Source organism: Borostomias antarcticus (assembly GCF_949987555.1).
Source record: "Borostomias antarcticus genome assembly, chromosome: 17".
NCBI classification, from domain to species: domain Eukaryota; kingdom Metazoa; phylum Chordata; class Actinopteri; order Stomiiformes; family Stomiidae; genus Borostomias; species Borostomias antarcticus.
In genome coordinates, this window is record NC_140250.1 from 21,917,876 (window position 1) to 21,943,168 (window position 25,293).

At 45.6% G+C, this 25,293-nt stretch overlaps 2 protein-coding genes across 6 annotated transcripts in view; one reads left to right on the forward strand and one right to left on the reverse strand.

The window, feature by feature from the left end:
* Positions 1-1,345: 1,345 nt before the first annotated feature.
* pofut2 (protein O-fucosyltransferase 2) lies at positions 1,346-8,461 on the reverse strand. The gene is made up of 9 exons (XM_084451786.1): positions 8,310-8,461; positions 6,772-7,022; positions 6,098-6,242; positions 5,728-5,838; positions 3,855-3,921; positions 3,534-3,659; positions 3,189-3,369; positions 2,896-3,019; positions 1,346-2,355 (listed from the first exon to the last, which is right to left on the reverse strand). The coding sequence occupies exons 1-9, from the start codon at positions 8,411-8,413 to the stop codon at positions 2,202-2,204; spliced, it is 1,263 nt and encodes a 420-aa protein (XP_084307912.1). The 5' UTR covers positions 8,414-8,461; the 3' UTR covers positions 1,346-2,201.
* Positions 8,462-9,639: 1,178 nt separating this feature from the next.
* myo1b (myosin IB) overlaps positions 9,640-25,293 on the forward strand; it is a 65,317-nt gene continuing 49,663 nt past the window's right edge. For all 5 annotated transcript variants that reach the window (XM_084452203.1, XM_084452204.1, XM_084452206.1 and 2 more), the window contains exons 1-3: positions 9,640-9,876; positions 17,117-17,260; positions 21,222-21,337. In XM_084452203.1, coding sequence (XP_084308329.1) covers positions 17,135-17,260; positions 21,222-21,337 — 242 coding nt within the window. In that variant the 5' untranslated portion in view covers positions 9,640-9,876; positions 17,117-17,134. The remainder of the gene's footprint in view (positions 9,877-17,116; positions 17,261-21,221; positions 21,338-25,293) is intronic.

The following is a 25,293-nucleotide window of genomic DNA, read 5'->3' on the forward strand; positions in this document are numbered from 1 at the left end:
GCACCACCAGGTAACCACATTTGTACATAGCCTCTCTAATATCCAGTGACGAAATATCATTCACACCAAGGTTTGAACCCACAACCTTCAGCATGGGAGGCAAACACCCTATTCACTACACCACAGAGGATCTGGAGAATCTCTGGCGTCAGTGTTTTTCTTTTGATGTTCTGGGACCACTGCCTCTTGTGGTAGCAACATAAAACTGCATATCAACAACACGACGGAGGAAGGGAGAGACAACCGGACATTTGCTATCTTTGGTGCGCTGGCTTACAGCCACGCACAAAAATAAGGCATGGGTTATTATAATTTATTCATCTTCATGGTCACCACAATCACTGAATCCATATCCCTATCAATTGTTTTTAATAAAGAGATACGACAACGCACCCGTTGCTTGCCGTTATCTTGGAGATGTGCCTGTAAGGAAATAATAATGGGTAATAATAATGGAAGAAAATATGCAACCGCACACTCCGCCTCCCTTGCGGTTTCTTATTTTCTCCCATTAGCAATCGTAGCAAGGCTATTTTGGATTGATTATTGACAGATATCTCTAGGCTAGCCTACTGTATTTCTTTGATTTTGTTTGAGAAAAATACAAAATCATGTGTAGACACAGATATATAGATGTCTCATTGAAGAAATAGATATCATGGCATGTTTTCCATATGATAGATTTACCTAAGTAAATAGAACCCAGGGAACATAGACCCGCTCCCCTGACAAACAACTACATTCCTTTCTCAAAACTATACAGTTAACAGTCATAACTGCATGATACTATAGCATAGTCTATGACAATGCCTTTACCGTGCATTTACAGATCACACACATTCTTTGTACAAGTTCCTAATCAGGCAAGATATATCCATCATCTGGACTGAAAATACAGGCAAGTTGTGTTCAAAAATATTATTTTTAATGTTTGTCATGTTGACATGTTGAAAGTTGATATACTGTACAAAGTCAGCTTTGTGTCATCTCTTTCAATGGAAGAAAAATGACTGATAAAGTCAGCCAACATAATATATTGTACTTTTCTCACAAATATTTAAAATGGCACACTTCCCACACAGAAACCAAGTACAATAGGCTCTTTGCACAAGCTCCACTACTTCCTGAAATTCTACAGGCATATTTATTTCCTGTCCTAAACCATTGGATGGAAGTGATTAATCAGGTGTGATCAGGTGTGCCGCACACCTGATTAATCACTTCCATCCAATAGTTTAGGACAGGAAATAAGGATGCCTGTAGAATTTCAGGAAGTAGTGGAGCTTGTGCAAAGAGCCTATACTTTGTGCTTTGAAATATATGAAAAAAAAAAATTGTTCTTTGTAAAACTATCACTCAGTGATTTTACTACTGTGTCAGGGAATAAATTACACGATGTAATCATAGAAAAATAAGAGGATAGGGGTAGTGGATTGCAGGTATACTTTCAACATTCAATGAAAACAAATGCTTTCCACTGATAAAGGCATTCTTCAGCAACCAATCATTTATGAAAATGAGGCAGGCAGCCTAGTAAGGCAGTAGCATGAGTTGAATGAGAGAGGGCAAAACATGGCTCTTCTGGGTTTACCCCTGTACTTATTACATGGCCTAATAAAGAATCCCTTTAGAATCCCTCATCACATCTAAACTGTAAATGACTCAACACATTCACCGGCAGGGTGCATGGCACTGTTCGTTAACACTAAATGCATAAAAGTGTAAAGTGAATCAATGGCTGTGGTTCCTGGATGTGGTCACACTGGATGGAGTCTGTTTTCCCACAATCCACTCTGCCTTTTTTTACAAAGCAACGGGGAGTGGCCACACAGTGCAAAAAAAACGCAACCCCTCCAACTTTGTTGAAAATATTAAAAACATTTGGAATAGCAAAAATTGCTTTTCATTGAAAAAAGCAGACCAGAAATAATCTGCAGTGTGACCACAGTCTAAATCTCCTGTTTAAGTTTGACTGAGTTGAATCATTAAAACATGGCTGTCTGAAGTCTGCCCAGTCTTGATCTCTCGAACATAAAGTTCAGTCACAGTGGTCACAATGTAAACCTGTTTACACAAAACATTAAAAAAGTAAAACATAAAACGCAGTATAAAATACATCACATATTTTATATTTTTAAATTTCTACACTGGTTTGGCACTTTTGTCATGAAGAGAAGATCTCAAAAATCATGTGTTGTCCATCAGTAGACTATCTTCCAGTGCGTGGGCTGTTCACACTCCTTCTCGGTGTCCCCACAGAAGCGGTGGTAGGTGGTTTTGGGGTCAAAGCCCAGGATCTCCCTCTCCTCATGGATCCGGAATGAAAAGGTTGATACAGAGGTTCCGATAAAAAACCTGTAACACATGAAGCAGAGAGGTGGAAATGTTTCATCATGGTGATGAAACTGGAATGCAGAAAGGGTGTAGGAAGGGTGGTACTATATACTGTAGAGTCTGGATTTATGTGCAGTAAAGTACAGTAGGTGTAAAACACTGCACTGTACAACTACTTTTACTGTTAGCATCGCCATTATTGAAATTGCTTAAAACATATTGGTGGAATCGGCAGCTATACGTAGATTTTACGTATGTTTTCTTCATATCTACACTGCAATACTGGCAAGCTCCTCTTAAGGACACTTGATAAAAACATAATGTGGCAACTTCATTTTTCACAATCCTGCCTGTGATGTCACAGGATCTTACAACCCGGTTCCCACAAACAAACACCAAAAGGAAAAAAAAGGTTTTACTATGTCTGTGTACTCTGAAACAAAAGAAGCAAGGTGCAGCCCATCCGTATGCCTATTTATCATGACACACTACAATGAGCAGTGCATTGAGCAACACTTAGAACTGAGCGCAAGAAAGTGAAGCACATGGTTTGGGCCCTACCTAGCATGTGCACAGATCCACTGATCGATGACGGCAACTCCCCCATCCTTGAGGAGCTCCAGGTCTTCCCAAGTGGGCTCGAAGCGCACCATCTCTGGCAGCATCCTCTTCAGCTCCTCTAGCTCTGACAAGCACACAGAGAACAATATATACTCCTACATTCAATATGTTGATTCTGAATCGAGGTTGAGGGGACGCACATCTCGCCGTGCCTTCTCTTGGTCTGTATCAGTATAGTTGCATCTCCTCACAAGGTCACTTGAAACTGCTGTTATCCATCTAGATGTCCTTACCTTCCTCGTCTGCGTCTGTGGCGATGAAGACTATGTCAAGTTTATGCTTTTTCATCAGGCTACGGATTTTCTTGACGGCCCCTTTGAGGCTGGGCACGTCCTCTCTGTGACCCCAGATGAAGTCCTTTCTGCGGAGGTGAACCCCCAGGTAAGGGCCCCCTCTGGCAGAACCTAGGTTAGACTGAGATTGATGAAGAAAGACAATGATCAGCCGTTTAACCACTTACCATGAACAGTTACTGAATAAACTGTTGACAATGCATTTACATGTGTCTGGGATTATCCTATATCCTGGACAGCTGAATTATGAAAATGATAATGATGTTTGTGAATAAGTTGCCACACCTTCATGCGAGTCCAGTCCTCGTTGTACACAGTCTGGTCTGCTTCGTCAGTGGAGTTGAGGTACTTTGCTCTAAACTCATCCCCTATGAGTCTCAAGTGCTTGGCAAAAACCATGCTACGACGAGTCTGGAAGAGATAAAAGACAAGCGCACATTGTTATATACAGGTATAGCCAACTCTTGAATGCGTGACTGTTGCTGAAAGTCTGTAATGATGTCCTTCTTCTTAACATTATACTTTGGTAAGTATAACGCTAATATATAAGTTCAAAATAAGCTTGTGATGCTCAGTTTGTGGTATGAAGACATTTATAACACTTACATCCCAGTAATCTTTCCCAGCATAGTGGTCATGGAGGACAGTCTCTGCTCTGTCCAACATAACTGATCTGCAATGATAAGAACATGTTATTAGCTTAAAGAAACACTGAGCATCAATGGATGAAAACTAAGCTGCAAGTCCATTTTTAAAGAACACCTCACTATTTTTAACAAAGCAATTAAAAATGCAAGACAAGCTCATTTCTCCAAGCTGATTTCCTAAAAAATCATGATAACCCCAGAATGCTTTTGTCAACTATAGATAGCCTCATAAATCCAGCTCCAAAAAGCCACATGATGAATTTGCTGAATTTTTCAGAGACAAGATATAACAAGAATAACAAATATCAGACTGGATCTAAATCATGTGGTAGTGAAAGTGTGAGGCCCTGTCCTTGGACCCTCCCCCTCTGCCCAAGACTGCTGTTGACAAAGGAATGCTCAGGAAGGAAGGAGAAAAAGAAGAAGGCTTTATTTTACGACCTGTTGTTCAGTCTCTATATTTTCACCTTCGTAAAATAGTCATTTTTTGAGGATTTTCTTTTTTTTGCCCAAGTCATATCTTCATGATGCTGACCAGCTCTGGTAAAATTGCCTACATCCTCAATTGAAAAGATCACACTATTCCTACCCCGGTAGTACAATGGCACTATGTCAATGCCTACATGTTGACTTAGTGTATGCCATTCTGTTTTTTGAAAAATGTGAAAATATGACTCATTATTTTAACGTGACTATGCTGCCACTGGGTAATATCAGAGAACATGGGATTCATTTCCATAGCTATGCTGATGATACGCAACTGTAAATCTCTTATCACCCAGTGACGCCAGCCTATTGATAAACTGGTTCAATGTATTGATCACATCAACTTGTGGATGTCACATAATTTTTTGCAATTTAACAAAGATAAGACAGAGGTTCTAATTATTGGAGCAAAAGCCCAGAGAGAGAGATACTGTGCACTAACTTAAAATCCCTGGCATAAAACATCAAGCCCGTAGCTAAAAATCTTGGCATGCTTCTACACACAGATTTGAATATTAATTTCCACATCAGTAGTATCACTAGAGCTGCCTTTTATTACCTTAGAAATATAACTAAAGTGTGACCGTTTCTCTCCCAGGCCGATACTGAGACTTCTGCATGCTTTTATCTCTAGCAGGCTTGATTAGTGCAGTGCTCACCTCTCTGGTGAAAGCTATAAGTAAGCTACAGATCATTCAGAATGCAGCTGCACGTGTACTAAACAAGACCAGAAGGAGAGCACACATCACACCTGTCCTTAAGTCCCATCATTGGTTGCCTGTCAGTTGCCTGTCAGTTTTAGGATAATATTCTCTTCGGTGTGCATATCACACTATGCACTAGCGCCAGAATACTTGTCAGACATGCTTTTAATGTATGCTCCCTCCTGACACCTCAGGTGCTCTTTGACCTCAACCTCCCTGGGTGAGGACCAGGAACTACGCGGAGGCAGATTCAGTGTTTATGGTCCTTTATCTGGAAAAGCCTGTCAGAGGGGTTTTAAAAGCAATCTACTCTTTTACTGTGCCTCACTTGTCTCGTTTATTATCTAATATTTTTATTGTAGCGTTGCTATTTTTTTCATTGTATTGTTGTATTTTATTGTATTTTGTCTGTTTGTATTGCTTGTGAAGCACCTTGTATTGCAATTTTGCACAAAAGGCGCTATATCAATAAAATCTGATTTGATATGATCATTGCTGACGACCATTTAATATGTTCAGGATAAAATTTTGAGGGGTATCTAATAGATGTAACAATATTCAAAGGTGTATATCTGGCTTGATATTCCACTGCTTCGTGATGCCCCCCTGTGGAAAATAACGCCTGGCATTCTACTGACTCACGTGGATGTGATGTTGGTCTGTAGGAGTGGGGCCAGGATGGAGGCGTGGCCCTGAGCAGACAAGCAGGTGACATTCAGCCCTCGTGTTTCCTCATATCCCCAGAACCATCCTCTGAGGGAGACACATTACATAACAGTGAGCAGGGGCGGGGAGCATTCCTTCAACACAAGAACTTCAAAAGCATGTTTGTGGAAAGCATACCGTGCCTAATGTACAGCCACAGTAGCTGACAGGAGAAATAACGCAACAAATGAATGGATTATAACTTTGAGCCATACTTTCTACATGGGGGGGGAGGGGAGGAGCCATACATTCTACATGGGGGGGGGGGGGGATATCTTGGTTACATCTGGACTGTTCCAAACCCTACCTGTAGTAGCCCTGCTTGTCTTTAGAGTACAATAAACGCTCGACGCACGGCCTCTCGTCCACTTTCTCCTCCCACTTCCCGTCTGTCCAGCCCTCGGCGTAGTTCTGCAGCACGAGGACTTGGTCAATGAACGGACCCCCGGACTCTAGACCGGAAACGGAGATCAGAAACATTTCATAAACACAAGAGGCTAGAAGACAGACTGTGTGATGCGTACCGTACAGTCAGTGTTAGTGACGGCGACTAGTAATAGTGAGAAAGACTGCCCTGGCCCCAGAGGTGGAACGAACGCTGACGTTGGCCGTCTGGACAGCAGAGTTGCTGTCCATCTCTCGCAGCAGGCTGAAAACTCACCTCTTCAAGAAGTACAGTACTAGTACGTTAAATCAATTATTGTAAATCGCTTTGGGTCAGGAAAGCATTTTTACAGCTCACTTATCTGGCCCCCGGGTGATTACTGTTTTTTTGCTTCCCTCTGGAATATGTAGAGAGTGGGACGTATGCCCACTTCCCTTGTTCTCTGTAAAGCGCATTGTGTTGCCTCTGGGTATGAAATGCGCTATACAAATAAAGCTTTGATTGATTGATGAAGTCCACTAAATGAATGTAATGTAAAGAGGCAAAATAAGCTCAGGTAGAATATTCTTCTGGACTTGTATAGTGCCACCCCTTACCTGCAATGAACTCCTCATACTCGATCACAGGCACATTGGTCTGCAGGCTGGTGAGGCTGAAGAACTCGCCCCATGGGATCCGAACCTGGTGGATGTCGGGGCTCTGCCAGTGGTACAGCCGTCCCCAGGGTGGCAGCACAAGGACCCAGTCTCCTTGCTTCCTCAGGGTCTTCACCAGGGACGCCATGCGGATGTAAACGTCCCGGCGGAGGTTGAAGCCCTCCGGGGGGTTCACGTCGTAAAGCAGGTACCTGGGGTTAGGACAACACAGAAGGAACCTCTACTGAAACTCAGAGAGAGAAGCAAGCTGTGTGTTCAAATGCTGCCTGCATCATTGGCGTAATGCAAACATGCACTGCAATGCCCACAAACTTATCTAGAGATTTCTAGAGAGAAAATCATGAGTTTAATTTCAGTTTAACAATGAGGGGATTTCAAGTGTTGTCAGTTACCTACCTGTATTAGCTCCTACCTAGGATCAATCATCTAGCTAGCTAGCAAGACTGTCTTTTACACACTACAGTCAGTACCAGTAGATGCCTGTGCCCCCACAGTCCAATGCCATTCCGCCACCTCAAGAGTGCCAAATCAAGCAGACCGACTCTGCCTTCTGTCTAAACGCCCCAAAACGAACAGGCAACAAATGCTTTCACTCATCATCACAATTAAACTTGTTAGATAGGGAAGCCTAACGTTCAAGCTAAGTAATGTTAACTTAGTTACCAAGATAGCTAGAACATGTGATTGTCCTGTCCTGTCTTGTGTCGCCTGCAACAGCGTATGCTTTAACCCTACACCAATTCCTAGTGTACCATATACACATGGCCAATAACACGGAATGTTATGGTGCGTTCGTTTATAACTGGGAGGTGCAAATTGCGACTTGCTAGGAATGATTAAATAAAACACCTCATGAACTCACACTTCCTCGTCGCAAATTCGGATGTTTCTCCCCCCAGTTGCTCGAATGCACTAGATATAACTAGGTAACTGTGATATAATGGTATATAGATATAACTAGGTAACTGTGATATAATGGTATATAGATATAACTAGGTAACTGATATAATGGTATATAGATATAACTAGGTAACTGTGATATAATGGTATATAGATATAACTAGGTAACTGATATAATGGTATATAGATATAACTAGGTAACTGTGATATAATGGTATATAGATATAACTAGGTAACTGTGATATAATGGTATATAGATATAACTAGGTAACTGTGATATAATGGTATATAGATATAACTAGGTAACTGTGATATAATGGTATATAGATATAACTAGGTAACTGTGATATAATGGTATATAGATATAACTAGGTAACTGTGATATAATGGTATATAGATATAACTAGGTAACTGTGATATAATGGTATATAGATATAACTAGGTAACTGTGATATAATGGTATATAGCTGAATGCACACAGGGCGGAGGTAGGTATTTTGCCACCTCCGACCACAAACGAACGCACCATAAGATAGATAAGGAACACAACGGTGTAGCTTGTTAGCTGCTGTAGCTACCTCAGGTCTCTGGCCGCCGCTGTGACCGCTGACGGGACAGTGTGCCCGGCACGGAACGCATCTTCAAGCTCAGCCAAACCCGTCCTAACTGTGAGGAAAGTCATAAACAGTTTTATAAGAGACTGAGCTGAAACATTCCGTAACACTGGGGGATGCAGTCCTGTTTTGACTCGGAGATCCGCCATGTTTCCCAAAGCCACGCACATCCGGAAAGGTTTCGCTTCTGTGGTTGCGTGGCAACTGCACTGGTTTTGGTCACTGAACTCGTTCCCAACGCCAATCACATGACTGAGCCATTCTGTCACCAAGAATACATGTTTTATAGGAAAAAACTCACTTATATGCTTTGGCGTTTTCCTGACATGGCCTAAGAGACTTGTCCTTTTTCATGTGACATACTGCGTATGTTTTACTATGTGTTCTTTGTGTGTTATTGTTGTTTGACTTGTACAGCACTTTGGTCAACTTTGTTGTTTTTAAATGTGCTCTATAAATAAAATGGTATGGTATGGTATAGGCCTATTATACTATATTATCATACTTAATTTGCCCTCTGGTAGGATAGGAGTATCATAATGACGAGATTTAGAGATCAGAGTAGAAATAGTATAGAATATAATCTATATTCAATTCAATTCTTTATTTCGGACCCAGGGGGATCCATATCACAATAAAAGCACAGTAAAATGCAGCACATTAAAAATATAAGAAAAAAGAAGTAAAAACAAACAAACAAAGCCCTCCACATAGCTCCATTTCTGACATGTAGGCTTGTTCGCCAATGGTTCCAGAGTCTGGAAGAGAATCTGACAGAACTGCGCATACCGGGTTAGTTATGAAAGTAATGATCAGTCTCGGATGTCCTACACATAAATCTAGGCTATGCATCAAATTACGAAGCACATCAGAATAGGTACCCCGACACTCACAAACACATGGCTTGCACTGGAGCTTCTTGGAGCTCTCAGCAGCAGCAGCCTCATACTGTCATTATAAGCCACACAAATTATAGTTTAATATAATATAACAGAATAATGTATAGTTTAAAATACTAGAATAGAATAGAAACACATAGGCTTAAATAATCAGAATATAAAAGTTAGTAGAAGCACATGGGTTTGCTTCTCCAGTAATTTTGCAAATTTGCGAATTGCAATTCCACCAGTTCCACACCGGAGGGTGCTGTTGTACTGGGTCTACCACCATCTAAATACGAGTAGTTACCAGGTTGCCTGCCGTGCAGAACTTGGGACAATCCCCCTCTCTCTCTCCCAGCGGTTGTAGTGTAACCTACATGAGGGACGCCAACGGGACTTGTTCCGCTGTTTCAGCCACTCCCTGCCTGTGGACCCCGTAGTCCGCTCCAGTTCCATTCAAACTTCAGAGAGCCCGATGAGGAGACGCGTCCAGGCTTATTCACCACGGATACTAGCTGATAAAACGAAAACGGGGAAGGGTTTTTAAAACAAATCGCTTTTCATCTGAAGGGCCACTCCGGGACTCTTGGCTTTATTATCCCCCAGAGTGGATTTGGGAAAGGGAGCATCACTTCTGACATAGGCTACAGGCAAGTAGTCTTATTGAACCCTTGTAGCCTGCATGTGGGTTCTGTGATGGGAAACACTTACGTGTTATTGTTGTTACCGTTATTTTGCAACACTATTGGGAGTTTGCCTACTTTGAAGCTACAACACAGGTTTGCTAAGTTTCAGGTCTGCTGAACTCATCCAACCCGCTCTCCACTTTGTTCTACTCCTGCAGGACGGGTAGGCTACTCTAGTAGTCGGAGTAAAGTAGTATTCATTTAGTACACAGTTGTTTCACCAACATTGCTTGTGGGTTGGTAGCAGCTTTTCTTCGGGATGGGAAGAGATGAGTATTAAGGGTGGATGTAGGTTAGGCTCCACCACTAAATCTATGGCGATTTTGCATTGTTAATCGTTGCGAACATCTGCGAGGGAATGAAGAAGACAATGCATTTACTCATTATTGAGCGCTGATTGGACGTTTAATTAGGTCTATAGCCCAGAAACCCAGAGCAGCTGAGCGAAGGTGACATTAACAAAGCAGATGGGAACATGTCCTCCGTAAAATTGTTGCAGTTTGTCTACGGCTCGCCATAGCCTACTCAAACAGCTCTGTATTCATGAATTCCACATAAAGGGGTCAAAGGGCCCCCCCGCACTTGACCTAAGACATTCTGGCTGTTAAATGTTTTCAAAGTTGTGACAGGGTTCAGAGGACACATTTTGGTGGGATTCATTAAAAGGATGAATGGGTGTGTCGAGACCTGGATAGTTAATTTCAGTTTACAAGGCACATATTTCATAGTTTGTGGATGACAAACAATACATGGCATCCCTGCCTAGAGTTCCTACTGCAAGAATGAAATATCCTATTAACCATGAGACACCCCAATGAGGCTGTATTCCATGCACATGCTGTTTTTGATGGACAACCCAAGGAGTTGGAGATATAGTCTTTTTCAATCTAAACATGATTCTGCTTGACCTCACATGTGACCCTGATGTGGTAGACTGCCAATTTAGAGGGCCAGGTGTAGAAAGTTAGCCATTAGCCCTCATCTCTAAATCTATTCTGTTGTGGTGGAGGACTAGGGGTACAATCAGCATACCCATGTGGCCAAATACTGTAAGTATTTTAAAGAATCCTCTCTTTGACTCTTTCCTTGTGTGACTTATGCGGTTTCATCAAATATGCCCAGTGTTCATGAGCCAAGTCACAGTGGGGAAACCAGATGGGAACATTATTACCCGGCTTGATCAAACAAACTAAGATGTCAGTTCAGACAGTGGACTTTGGCATGGTACTAGCTCAAAACATCTATCAACGGTCAGAGAGGCAGTTAGGGAAATGTACAATTTAAATGAATTTGCCAAGTATGCAAGTGTTTACCAGGTTGCGCATTCACCATATCTTAATCGATCTTAAAACTAGCAAAGATGCACACAATTTGCTGGGATGTAGTAAGTCAAGTCAGTTACACTACACTGTTTAGACTAACCTGCATAATTGCTTACTGTAATTCCCACAAAGAGGCTTTCCCTTTTGGATAAATCTGTTGAGCTTCCCTTCTCCCTACAATGCTTCAGTTGTAGTACTGTGCAATTTGAATCAGTCCGTTTCTGCTCTCTGAAATCCTGGCCAGCTGCTTTTCTCATTCAGTTATTGAAACCCCGTAGCCGTAGACTAGACTGCCTTACTACATTACTTGTAAGCCACAGCCATTGAATCATAGAACTAAGTGACTTTGACTGCATGAAACCGATACGGAAAACGTTACGCTACCTCACACAAAAGTATCAGTGCTGAATCAAGGTGTTATTAAATCAAACCACATAGTCGGCAAGAAACGGTCAAGCGAAGGGGCATCGGACCAGACCAGACATAAACATGCTGAGAGAGAGGAGGACAAGGGATGGGGTGGAGATTCAAATTGTGGAGGACATTTCTTCCTTCACTATCAGAGTCTGGCATCTTGTCTTCTGCATTGTACTGATTAGCAGAAGGAAACCACTGAGTGGGCGCACATGTTGTGATGTAGGAGGGGAACGCGGGGGGATCTCTTGTTTTGAAGAGGACATTGTTTGTCGAGTACTCAGTCGTGATTGATTGCTGCTTTTCATGAATTCAGTTTCCTTTTTTGAGGCCAACGTGGTCCACATCGGGGACACAAGCCTTCATGTGATGCTCTGGTACTCGACATTTGTCAGACCCATCATCACATTCGGCAAATATGGAAAGCATTTTCTTTAATGGCTATTTTTGAGACTATCGGAGGGAGAAAACTCGTGTAAACCTCCAGGCGGACTCGCTGGCTCTAGTTGGGAATGTCAGTTAGCTAGGCATGAAGATGTCATGAATAGAAAGTCGTGTTCAGACTCTTACAGCTGTCTCCATAACTCTTCTCTCAAGTAGCTTTTAATGCTGACTCAGCTGAAGCCATACAACCAACATTATGTTGGTTAGCAGTCGTCTCTGCTTGTTTAACCCCTTGTTATCTAAAGTTATATAAGATTGCTGTGCTTGTATTTTGACCAGGGAGACATGTAGGCCTATCCTTTAGCAAGGCTGCTGTATGTTAAATAACATTTTATCATCTTTGCGATCAGGGCGTTTACAGTACGTCCTCATCAAGGTCTATGTGTAATTTAGATTGCATAATGCACAATGCTACAGGTTCGTGGATTAAGGAAGTTCATAGATAAAATTAGTCACATCCTCTGAGGATTTAACTCACTACTCATAGTACATTATGGTGAGGCTGTAGCCAGGTTACACAGCAGTTCTGCTGGGATTAAAACAATAATTAAATAGACTTCTTTGTAAATAGAATTCATGATGCATCTCTGGGATATTTCCGTCTGTTTCATTAGCAGAAAACCCATCTTAATATGGGCAAGGCCCAGGATTTGTCATTAGTCATCTCAGCTGAAGCTAAATGCCTCCTCATCAGTAAGATGGCCAGCTCGCTGAGGAATTCAGTCTGAGTAGCCCCAAACTCAGCTCCCCTCACCAATTCACCACTCCACTGGTGGTCAGTGGTCTTGTTAACCATTTCTTTTGAATGCAGGGAGAAATGAATCATGGATGGATCAAAACTGCAAAGTAGTGTTACCACAAGACTTCTGGGAAGTCTCCCAGGGTTAAATCCTACACTGACGCACATACTGTACACGGTCACACGCATACACACACTTACAGTGCAACAGTATTTTAGCTCAGTGGCCTTTAGTAAAGCCATTCTCCGGCTAGCTATTGCTAGCTACTATTCCATTAGATAGCTTTAAGCATTAATCTCTCAGATTGCCAACAAGCTGTGATGCTGTTATTCAGCAGCCCTCACCCTCGCTGGCCCATCTCTAGGGATTTACAGACAATTAAACTTCATAATGGACTTAATGTCTGAATGTCATAACGTTTGTTTTGACAGGCACTCTCACGCTCTCATATGGCAGACTGCCACTTCAGTACTCTTCAGCTCATGTAAAACTACCGTTACCACCCAGCCTCAAGTTTAAGATGCATATCGTACAAAAACATGTTGAAGACGTTGACTTGTCGTGGCTTGATTTCGGATACCTTCACATCCCAACCGTTTCAGTAGGCGACAGTAGTGTTTTCTCACCGCTGGTTTCTTGAAGTGCGTAGCAGGCCTAGTCGATGATGTGGACTGGGGTGGCATGGCTTTGGCTAGTTCCCCTAGCGGTGGTGCACACTGCACAAGGCTGTCTGCCCGGGGGTGAAATGGAGAGACCCTTTTCACACATCAAATGCAAGTGGAAAATCACACATGGCCCCAGTCCAGGAACCCTAAATTATATATTATTTTCGCTGCTCCGGCTGGAAAACTGGGGTAATGTCAAACCCTGGAGGTGAAGCAGGCCGCGCACTACAGGCGAGGTGACATGGTTCTTAATCTTGGGTGTAAGTCCTTGATCATCTGTAATTTCCATTTTAGGGCAATCAATCAAGTTTCTAAAAATGTATCACTTGAATCTTAGAGATCTTTTTAAAATAAGGTGTACGTTGTGTTGATTTGTCATGGGACCCAGAACTAACTCTGACTTGCTGATGTACTACAAAGATATCAAATTATTCAGCTATGTATGAATGCTCTTGAACTGACAGCGTTTGAAATCCCTGGATTTACGTTGACTGTTTGTGTAATGGCATAAAATCTCACTTGTATGACATGAAGGGAATTCCTTCATGTGTAAACATAGAGTTGTTTATGCAAGTATTTACTTTCGTTGTACCAGTTTAGGACAAGAAATTGCGGCATCTGAAATAAAACCAAGAATCACAGTTTTAAATTTGGTCAAGTAGCCTACACATAGGCCTATTATTCCTCAACAGCCTACACACACACACACACACACCCTTTATCCCAGTTTTGCAGTCAGGGTAGTTCAGTTCATCCACCTCTTGTCAGGTCCTCACTCTGAACTGAATTGGATGGGACAGGCGCGGCACCCAGGCACTCTCTTTAATGTGGTTACGTCACAGCTGCCTGCCTGGCACTGAGGACGGCACATTCTGAATCTGAGGTACTAGGATACCAGCCCGGGAGATGCTTACCCAGAAAACACACACACACACACACACATACACACTTCTGCCTTGAGAGCTATACACTACTGTACTCAGAATAGTAGTGATACATTGAGGCATCGAGGGTGGGTGTGCTTCCTCCCTCCCATGTCAGGGACATGTCTAGGTCCTCAGGGTTTCCCTCCGTCCTCGCTTGGTTTACGAGGAGGAGGACACGGGAGCTGCTGGTCTGTAGCTTTCCACATCATCTCCCCTAAGGCAGACAGAAACAGAGCAGTCAATGGTTCTAATTTATCTTATCTCATGAATGTCTCGTTTCAATTAGTTGAATTGTTGCGATTGAGTGTTCAGGATTGATCTGTTGTTGTTGCTACTGAGAGGTTTAAGAAGGATTATTGGTGCGTTCGTTTATAACTGGGAGGTGGCAAATTGCGACTTGCTCCTAGGAATGATTAAATGAAACGCCGCATGAACTCGCACTTCCTCATCGCAAATTCGGATATGTTTCTCAGCCCCCAGTTGCCGGCTGACGTCAATATCATATCATATCATCATCGTATCATTCGCTATAGCTCGAATGCACACAGGTCGGAGGTAGGTATTTTGCCACTTGCGACTTGCCACCTCCGACCACAAACGAACGCACCATAAGTTGCCAACTTCAGTCGATAATTCTTTCTCCCCTATCCTCCTATCTTCAAAGGCTGTGTTTTATACTGATAATGATGAACAGAGGGAGTTGAGTGGGTTTGGAACATGTCCTTCGTCTCCTACCAAGAGCCAGGTCTGTTTTATGCGCTTGTAACCTTGACTGTACCCTAGGGCTAGAGGACCAGAAGAGTCTGGGTACATGGGGAGTCGACTTTCTGACGAACACTGTTGCTATGCGCTGAGGAAAATAAACCATGGAATTGTTTCTCCCTACATTGGGAGTTGCATTTTTTGGATCCAGCGGGGGTTCCCCTAGCTAAGGGTTGGAACCTCTCCTGTCGACACTTGCAGAAATCTTTATAGAGCTCCATCACAATGACTTTAACCTCTCCTCGCCTCAAGCTCCCATCTTGGAGACTAGACTGACTTACTGGGCCAACTGTGCCTCTTGTAAAAACAAGGGATGGATAGTGACCAAGGTTATTACCAACGGGTTTGGCAGACTTGCATTTTTATCTTTGCCGTAAATTGTTTGTCATCGTTACAGAGGCTGTTTTCAGTCCTGAGATATGCTAATGTATGTAGCAATGGTCTGATAGTCACCGGATCAAGATGGTATTAGTGATTTGAGAAAATATGATTGAAATGTCAGAATAAGGATATATTCTTGAACACAAATAACACTGAACTTCGTAGCATCTGGGTCATAGCAGTAACTATTCTACATTATCAGTCTCTCTAACCCAAGACCGAGCTCTGTGTTGAAGACGGTTCAGTTGTCAATCGTGTCGTTTTACTCATCTAAAAATCCTGTTGCTTTGTGGTCAGATGAAGGCACTGAACCTCATGCATTGTTAATGTGGGATCCTGATAATAAGGACTCGGATGTACGGGTAATAGTCCAGCTGTGCCCTGTCTGGGGCCAGTTGTATCAGTGACGCCGCCCTTCCCCCCCCTGGACCCAGCTCCAGACCTCACCGCTGTCCGGCCGCCACCCCCCCTCTGCCTGTCTCTCCAGATCGCATGCCAATCCAATAGTGTAATCCCTCACATTGACTCGCACCATCCAGGTCGGTGCCATTTGACCTCTCGAACGGCTGGCGGAAACTGCTGTGTACAGTTTCCTTTCCGAGCACTGGTCTGCCCTCAGCTTCTTCTGATACCTCACAGCATAATCTAAGTGGATATAGGATAGGATATCTGCCTATTTCCCCATAAAATGCATGTTTTTGCTCTGTGCCGGTGTTGGTTTCTGCTGATCTAAAGGGTGGTGATTGGGATGTGGAGACCTGTGGACAATGGAGGATGAGCGCATTGCTTCAGCCCCGGCCCCTCTGTTACAACAGCAGACACGGGGTTTGGGGTACAGCAAAGCCCCTGTATCAAGGCCTTGAATGTGCCCTAGGCCTCTCTTTATCTCCAGTGCTATAGCGCCGGGATTAGTGGCCACAGGAGACGGGGAACATGGGGGGGGGGGAGAAAAACTGCAACCCCCAGCAGAGTCTTTGTCTCCTGAACTTTGGTTTGCGTCGCTCCCCTTTCCAAATATCCAACCGCTGGCACCAGCAGCTGGAAAAGGAAAGGAAGGTAGCGTTATATTGTTCCTTGGCCTAGCGTTTCGTTCACAGGTCATTTGGACTGGCGTAGAATAGGGGCCTCTCCGCTTCCCTGATAAGTGTTCGGGGAGCAGGTCCAAGCCACATGGACACCCAGAGGTCAAGTTTGCAGTTCTTCCATGACATAATTCCCAGTGGAATCTCTCAAGTCCACAGTGTGCTGAGCGAGATTTGAACAGGCAGGGGACAATCAAGCACTCTGCTACTCAGCAGCCCGAACCTCGGCTGAACAAAATTGTACCCCCCTCCAGAGTTTATTTGTGTTAGCTAAGTTTAGAACTGTTTGTTATTGAGTGTCCAGATCTCCTTCAGAGACTTGGCCATCGGGATTAATGTACTCCAGCCTCCGCACAGCACTGGAAAACGCTATAAAAACGTTTTGCTGACCAGCACAGAATGAATCTGACGTCAGGTCTCCTTCCCTCAATGTCTGACGTCATCTGTGGGTGTGTTCTCTCCATACAGGGGGACACTGAATCCAAGATGGAGGTGAAGACGTCCCTTCTCGACAACATGATAGGGGTGGGGGACATGGTCCTGCTGGAGCCCCTCACCGAAGACTCCTTCATCGAGAACCTGAGGAACCGCTTCGACCACAACGAGATCTACGTAAGTTCCTCAGCTGTCACTACATTGGGGGTCTACATTGAGGTCTACATTGGGGGTCAACATTGAGGTCTACATTGGGGGTCTACATTGGGGGTTTACATTGGGGGTCTACATTGGGGGTCTACATTGGGGGTCTACATTGGGGGTCTACATTGGGAGTCTACATTGGGGGTCTACATTGGGGGTCTACATTGTCCGAATGCATTTGTGTTTTTAAAGCTTCCTCTAATCTCTTAGTCAAGTTTTTGTTTTGCGCTCAGGTGTCCCTACACGTTTTCACCCTTTGCACTTCTGAACTACGCTGTCGTGTAGCTGTGCGTCCCTCTGTCGTTTCACTCGGCTTTGCCTGAGCCTATTAAGTACAGCCCCGGCCTCTGAAACACTGGCACAGATACAGCCACCACAGAGCTCAACCCGTCAATAAATCACATCATCGAGGAATGTAGACCGTGTCTTAAATGAGGCAGAACGTTGAGCTCAGGGTGAGGATCGGGACCGCGGCTGGCTGGATGACCCCCCCCAGAGAGGGAAGACGGGGGAGGGGAGGGTGTCTGAGTTGGAGAGCCTGAATCAGGGCTCTGGCTCTGGGGCTATGAGCTCTGGCAGCTCCCCTGGGTGCGGGCTCCTCCTCCGCTCTGTGGCTCGGCTCCTCCAGGCGTCAGCCTCTATGATTATGGCTCTCCATCGCCGACTAGGACGGGCTCAGAGCCCCGGGAATGACATCACCATGACATCACCACGCTGAATTCTGATAGGTTCTCTCGAGACTCTCGATGCTTCTCCCGGTCCAGTTCAACTCGTCGCCGTGATGCCTTCGGATTGGTCTGTTGCTAAGTGTAAATCCAGATTGCGGTGCGTCTCTTGCGGTGGTGGTGGCCCCCGTGTTGCGTCCATCACAGAAGCAGTTTTGCGCTGCTACAGCGAATCGACGCTAAGGCTAAACATCTCCGATGTTTATTCTCAAGCAGTGCGACATCAGCAGAACAGGGCAACACCATAATTACCCAGGATGGAGTGGAAACACAGAGGAGCCTTTCATAGAGCGGTGCAGAGCGTACGGCTGGTCCCAAGGCTGTAACGATAACATTTGGGTGGCCCTTAGTGGCTAGAAGGCTCGGAGGGGGAAGCAAACCGCCTCCCCGAAGCCTGTACTTACCCCCATAAACCCTTGTTTGTCCCGTCAGCCTGCTTGTTGTGGTGTCACAGGTCTGTCCTCGCGAAGGTATCGTTCTGGGGGAGGCCTCAGTCTTGTCCTCCTCCTAGGCGTCAACCGCTACCCCGTTGTATCATATGACATGGGTCCTAAGCAGAAGAAGGAAGTTCTATTCAGGCAGGAAAATTCACAGACAATCCCCCCTCCCCCCATCCACCCCTTGCACCTCTGTTGATGTCATTTGTCTGTTTTGCTGAGCAAGCGAAAAGGCAAACGGGGAAATCTAAATGTCAATCGATGCATGGCATTTGCTTTATGTGCTAAATCTGTTTGAGCAGATCTTATTTTAAGATCAAACGGCCGCAGTGCGACGTCTGGATTTTGATTCATGAGATGAGGAAGTGTTTTTCTTTCCCTTTGCAGCTACAGTAGTAATTACTAAGTCCCATGAGGAGATTCCACCCGTCTCTACTTTACTCATCTCCTTTTTACTTTCATCCTCCACTTAAACTGGAGCGACTTTAGCTTTGAAACAGGCCTGGGCTGCCTGCACGAACCTACGTATTCCTGATGGTTGAGCTACGTTGATATAGGATTGATTGATGTGTGGTATTGAAGAATCAATGGCCGGAGAGGAAAGTCGTTTGCTGAAGCTGAATTGTAGATCAGATTCACCGTTTATTTAGTAAAACAGCATACGGATCGGGGTCAGTCACAGTGGAACGCTTTGGCAGTCGGCGTTCCCTGATCAGACAACATGCTAGCCAGTTTCGCCCGGTAGCCTGTATCTATACATAGTTTCAGTCCAGTGGCCAGAGTTCTCCAACTATGGCCGTATACATCAGTGGGCAGCGGGCTTCTTATAGCTGTACACTTGATCTTCCCAAGACATTGACCATGACCAACTGAGACATGTCCAGTAGCTGGTCTAGTGCTGGGAATAGTCTTAGCACTCGTGACAGAAAAGAAGCACTTATCCTACGTGCCAAGTTTAGCCTACGTCTTGATCTTGGCTTCACCGACGATAACCGAGATGTACAGTCGGTGCATTTACTCTAGACAAATGTACTATGTACTGTAAGTCGCTTCGGATAAAAGTGTCCTCTAAACGACTGAAATGTAAACGATCCTGATTTTCCGACGGTCATCCCCCTTGTGTTTACACGGGGCCAACCTTGACTCGTCGTCCCTACTGTAAGGCTAGCGGGAAAACCTCCTCCAGGCTCTACTGTGAAACACCCACTAGCCTTCCTTCCTATCCCCCCCTCATGGCTGAGATGTTTACACTAGCTGGCCCCCCTATCCCACAACCACCAGATAGAGATCTCTACGGTATCCCTCTCTGGACCCATTTTAACCATCTATCTAAGGTGTTCAGAGGGGGGTGGGTGGGGGGTGGGGGTCATAAACACATTAGGGGGGCCACTGGAAGGTGTGTGTGTGTGTGTGGTGCCTTTCCTGTGGAGTCTAGGAAGAGGGGGCCGAGCCTTAACGACTCTGCACACGCACGCACACACACACACACACACACATCCGACGGCTGTCTCGACCCCACAGACCGGCGTTTGTTTTCGTAACACGCACTCCCATTTGTCTCCGTCGACCCCGAAGCCCTGATTATCATACGCCTCCCATGTTCCGTCTGACAATAGGGCGCCGGGAGGCTGCGTTGCCACGAAACGGGGGCCTCCGATCCGCTCTGCTTTTCGAGGGGCTTACGCAACAGCCATTAAAACCGGAGAGAGAGCGGAAAGGTCGAGAGGCTGTTCAGAAAACGCCGCGATCGCTGGTCCTCCTGGGGTTTCTGTTCCAGCGACAATCGCTCTCTTACGGAAATGACAAGCGGCTGTCATTTTCTGCTGCAAAAAAAAGACAGCACACCAACTTTGTAGTTAGATAATCTCCTTAAACACACACACACACACACACACACACACACACACACACGCACACCCGCGCCTACATTCCTCTGTCTAATCAGGGAGGTATTATAGGAGCAGACACTAACAGACACTCTCGTGCCGCCTTGACCTCCATCGTTCGCTCGGAGCTCTTAAAGCGTTGGATGTGCCGCTGCCGAAGCTTCCCAGAATTCCACACATTTTTCCTTTGTTTTTGCGCTCCCGTGTCCCGATGCTCACTCTGGGCCTCGCATGCCTGAACAGTACAGCAGGAATTCCCAGCTGGGAAGTGAACGCGCTCACCTTAGCGCATCGCTGACTGCACGCCAGTGATAACGGCGAGGGAATCAAGATGGGTGTTTTTGTGACGGCGTGATCATTTCCGACTTCAAAGAAGTTCACTTTTGTCATTTGACGGCCCCGCGGTAGCGTGTAGCTTATAATCCTCTCTCTGCTCGTCCTGTTTTCTTTCTTTCTCATCTCCTCTCTCTCTCTCTCTCTCCCTCCTCTTTTTCTCTCCATCTCAACTCACTCACTCACTCACTCACTCACTCACACTCACTCACTCACTCACTCACTCACTCACTCACTCACTCACTCACTCACTCACTCACTCACTCACTCACTCACTCACTCTCTCCCTCCCTCCCTCTCTCTCTCTCTCCCTCCTCTCTTTCTCTCCATCTCAACTCACTCACTCTCTCTCTCTCTCCCTCCCTCTCTCTCCCTCCCTCTCTCTCTCTCCATCTCAATCACTCTCTCCCTCTCTCCCTCTCTCTCTCTCTCTCTCTCTCTCTCTCACTCTCTCGCTCTCTCTCCCTCTCTCTCCCTCTCTCTCCCTCTCTCTCCCTCTCTCTCACTCTCTCCCTCTCTCCCCCTCTCTCCCTCTCTCTCTCCCTCTCTGCAGACGTACATCGGCAGTGTGGTGATCTCCATGAACCCCTACAGGCTGCTGCCCATCTTCACGCCAGACAAGGTGGAGGAGTACCGCAACAGGAACTTCTACGAGCTCAGCCCGCACATGTGAGTCCCGGCCGGGTAACCAGGTCTGGCCCGGGTTAAACCCCCCCAGGCACGCCGTCGTGTAGGACGCGGCTTTGGTCTCACTCGGTGTTTAGGCTACGAGCAACAAAGGTCCCCTGTCATTTCAAAGGCCTGGTGTTTGCCTTTTCAGGCAAATGTCAAAACACACACACACACACACACACACACACACACACAAGTGAACAGCACCGCTCATCACATTCACACAGAGATGCAGGCCAGGCAGGCACGCATGCACACACACACACACACGGGCACACACACACACACAGACATACACACACACAAATATTTGAGAGCGAGTTAGACACAATGCATATCTCAGACAATGGGTTGGCCTTCATGCAAGTCCCAAATAACGAGTTCAAGAAAAGGTTTTTCCTTCTTTTGATCCTTGAACTACACTTGTTCCCTTTCGAATGCTAACGAGCTTGGTTGAATGCAGTAGACTGTGTTTGGGGGACAGTTGGGTAATGGGGGGGGGGGGGGGGGGGGGGGGGTGCACGTGGGGGGCGTGCACGTGGCCATCTGTCAGTCCAGTGCCGAGCCAGCCTCTCTGCTGGGCTGCTGGAGTAAAAACAAAGACTGAGCACTCGTCAATTAGCCGGCCGTATCCCTGAGCAGCAGCGCACACCCTCTCTGAGAAAGAGACCCCCCCCCCCCCCCCCCCGGCTCTGCACCGACAGACTCCACACAGACAAAAGAGACGGTCTGTATTTACACAGGAGCTGGCGAACTCCAAATGGCCTTCTCCTTCTCCACTTCATTCAAGCGCTCTCGTGCTCTATCTCTGCGTCTCTCTCTCTCTCTCTCTCTCCCTCTCTCTCTCTCTCTCTCTCTCTCTCTCTCTCTCCCCTTTGTTTAACTTACTATCATTCTTCCTCCCCGTGGTGTACAGTGACTCGGCAGGACAGTCCGACATGGCGGACGCGTCCAGTTGTTTATTTTGGCAGACTCGCGGCGGGATGTTTTCCTCTCTCCCCAGATACTACAGTTGTTCTTCCCCTCTGTGCATCGTCACGGCCTCTCTCTCTCTCTCTCTCTCTCTCTCTCTCTCTCTGTGTCAGAATCCCAGGGCGTCTCTCTCTCTCTCTCTCTCTCTCTCTCTCTCTCTCTGTGTCAGAATCCCAGGGCGTCTCTCTCTCCCTCTGATCGGGAGCCATGAGGAGGCCTTGGCCGGAGCATGGGGCCAGTCCAGGGCAGCTGTTTTGACTAACGCTGCCCAGAGGCCGGGCCCTCAGATGGGGACAGGGCTGATAACCGAGGGCCTGGATTTATGGGGCGTCATGGGGCTCCACATTCCAGTAGCCTGAGACAATAGCCTATCGCAGGGCCCGTTGAACTGTGAAGAGGACACATTACGGTCAACACCTTGTTTGCCCAATAAACAGTTCGGACTGGAGTAGCCTGGCAGTATTGATATCCGAAGGCCCAAACACACACTCACTCTTGCGTGTATTTTGGCAGTTGGAGAAATTGCGCAAGTTGTATTTTCTGCCTCAGGTATTCTGCTGATGCATGCACTTCCCCCCTTGCTCATCACTCAGTCATCGTCTGCCGCGTCTGATCCTTTTCTGAGCTGTCTGGGAGCCCCGTGTGTTGCCGCTACTCAGCGTCTTAGAGCGGTTTAACCGGTAATCTGTCATCCAAGGGCAGAGGTCAAACAGAAGACCCTGATCACTGTCTCAGCCAGACCAGTGCTTAAGGAACTGATCCGGACTTGTCAGTAGGGGCTTCTAATGAGGGTATACATAATAGTCTAAGAGGAGCAGATACTGTAAACACAGCTCTCCTAGTGGTTTTCAGGCGTGGGGATTAAGCCCCTGTTAATTGGGGGCCACTCAATCAATCAATCAATCAAAGCTTTATTTGTATAGCGCATTTCATACCCAGAGGCAACACAATGCGCTTTACAGAGAACAAGGGAGGTGGGCATACGACCCACTCTCTACATATTCCACTCATAGTTATAAATATAACCAAAGATATAATTGATAGACTGCTAGACTACAGATAGTAAATTGCCTGTTTTGGAACCTTTTAATGTCTAACTACGTACTTAGGACTGGAATAGGACTGCAACGAGGAACTGATTAGTGCTGATAAGTTACTGTAAGGACGAGCATTGACAAGAATTACAATGTACCTGTACTGGTTATATATAGCAAATCAAATGTTCTCTTCTTCCATTCTGTTCTATTCTAGTTGTTCCTGCAGTGGCTGTCGGGGACAGATTGTTTCCATATATTGATCTTAATCCTCCTGTTGCCATCTGGACGTTGTGTGCTGCTGACCCTGCCCTGTGTAACATAAAACCCGCACCAAAGCAGTCAAACACTCGTCATACCCCGTCACCCAGGTCCCTTCATCTCCCGCTCGGCTAACGTACCTCATGAGGAAGCACAGCGGTCACACTGACACACCTCTGCGTAAAAAAACGCTGAGTCAAAGTCACTGAACCTTTTCAATCGGTCCCAAATAACACCGAAAAAGTGTCCGAGCTTGCCCGTGGCTTAGGGAAGCGTCGTGCACCGACACGCTTCTGTTTTATTAAGTACACAGCCATTTCCCCAGCCGGAGATGCTAATTTGTGGCCTGGAAAGCAATTTGAATAGAGATTTGAATCCATGTGCTTTTTCTGGCATTCAAAATAGAGCTGCAACTATGTATGACATGAGGAAGTATTTTCATGTTGACGTTTTTTGGCCAGAGGAAGCTTTGAAGCCTCTTTCACTTGTTATGCGAGCAATGTGTTAAAACACAATGGATTGATATGTATCAATATCACTCTAATAGGAGCACTTACTGTACTGCTTGGTTCTGGAATATGTTTGATACTGTGGATGCTGGAGGCTAGTATCCGATATGGTGCTGATTTCATCTCATTTAATCACCTTTATCAGATCCACAAATGACTTGAAGTCAACAGTGTGGTCAATCTTTTTGTGTCCAGGAGTTGAACCAGGCTTAGCAGCACAGTCAGACTGTATTAAACGCAGCTCATAGACAACACGGGAAAGAGGAACGCGTACGAAGGCCGGAGTCAAGGAGAATCGGCCACTCCTACAGAATCCTGTTTATTTTACCGCTCTTAACTACGGTTTCAAAGGTCGCCCATGCAGTAAAACAACCAGATTAAATGAAAGATAAACATTTACTTAACTTAGCAAGATTTCCGCACATGCAGCCAAGGGCTCTATGTGCCCACCATCCAAGGCCACTTGGGATATATAAACAGAAAATATCATGGATGCAAATCTGACACACGCGCGGGTAGGAGTCGATCCAAAAATGGAGAGTTGATTAAACTGATGTCTAGAGAAGGTTGATCTAGTCTGTCGAAAGGAATTACCATGATTCACCAGTTGGACAATGCTTAGTAAGGGAATATAAAATTATCAATTTATACTTATAAACTTTTTTTTTTTAAGTTTTAAAAGTTTTGTTTCCTTCTTTTTTTCTTTTCTTTTTTACTCTTCCATTCCAGAAATGGCCTCCCATCGTTATGGCCTGCCCAAATACGCCCCCCCTCCTCCCCCCCTCCAAGAGGCTGTAGTCATTGTTGGTCTGATTGGGCTTTTGTCGAAAGGAGATCAGCGTTGGATTTTAATCAAAGTAACACGGAGCGGGGGGGCGGGGGTCCTGTAGGGGGGGGGGTCCTGTAGGGGGGGGGTCCTGTAGGGGGGGGGGGTCCTGTAGGGCCCCCTAGGGCCCCTCGCCTTCCTTATCTCATCCTTATTAGAGACTTAAAGAGACTTAAATAGACTTTAAAAACCAACAGACAAGACCAGATCAGACCAGACCGGACCACAGCTCGGCTCGGCTCGGCAGCCTGGCTCTGTTGTTGTTGTACGCACTGAATCTGCCCCTAGCTTAGTCTGCGGCCCTCCGTCTCCACTCCAAATGATGGGTCATTTTCAGAGTTAAGTTTATGT

What these genes read in the sequence shown, in the direction of transcription:
- pofut2 (XM_084451786.1), bottom strand. Translation starts at nt 8,413, where the DNA reads ATGACTTTCCTCACAGTTAGGACGGGTTTGGCTGAGCTTGAAGATGCG. An exon ending in GCGGCGGCCAGAGACCTGAG is followed by an intron (nt 7,023 to 8,309) that starts GTAGCTACAGCA and finishes TCCTAACCCCAG; the next exon opens with GTACCTGCTTTACGACGTGA. An exon ending in AGGACTGGACTCGCATGAAG is followed by an intron (nt 3,370 to 3,533) that starts GTGTGGCAACTT and finishes CATCAATCTCAG; the next exon opens with TCTAACCTAGGTTCTGCCAG.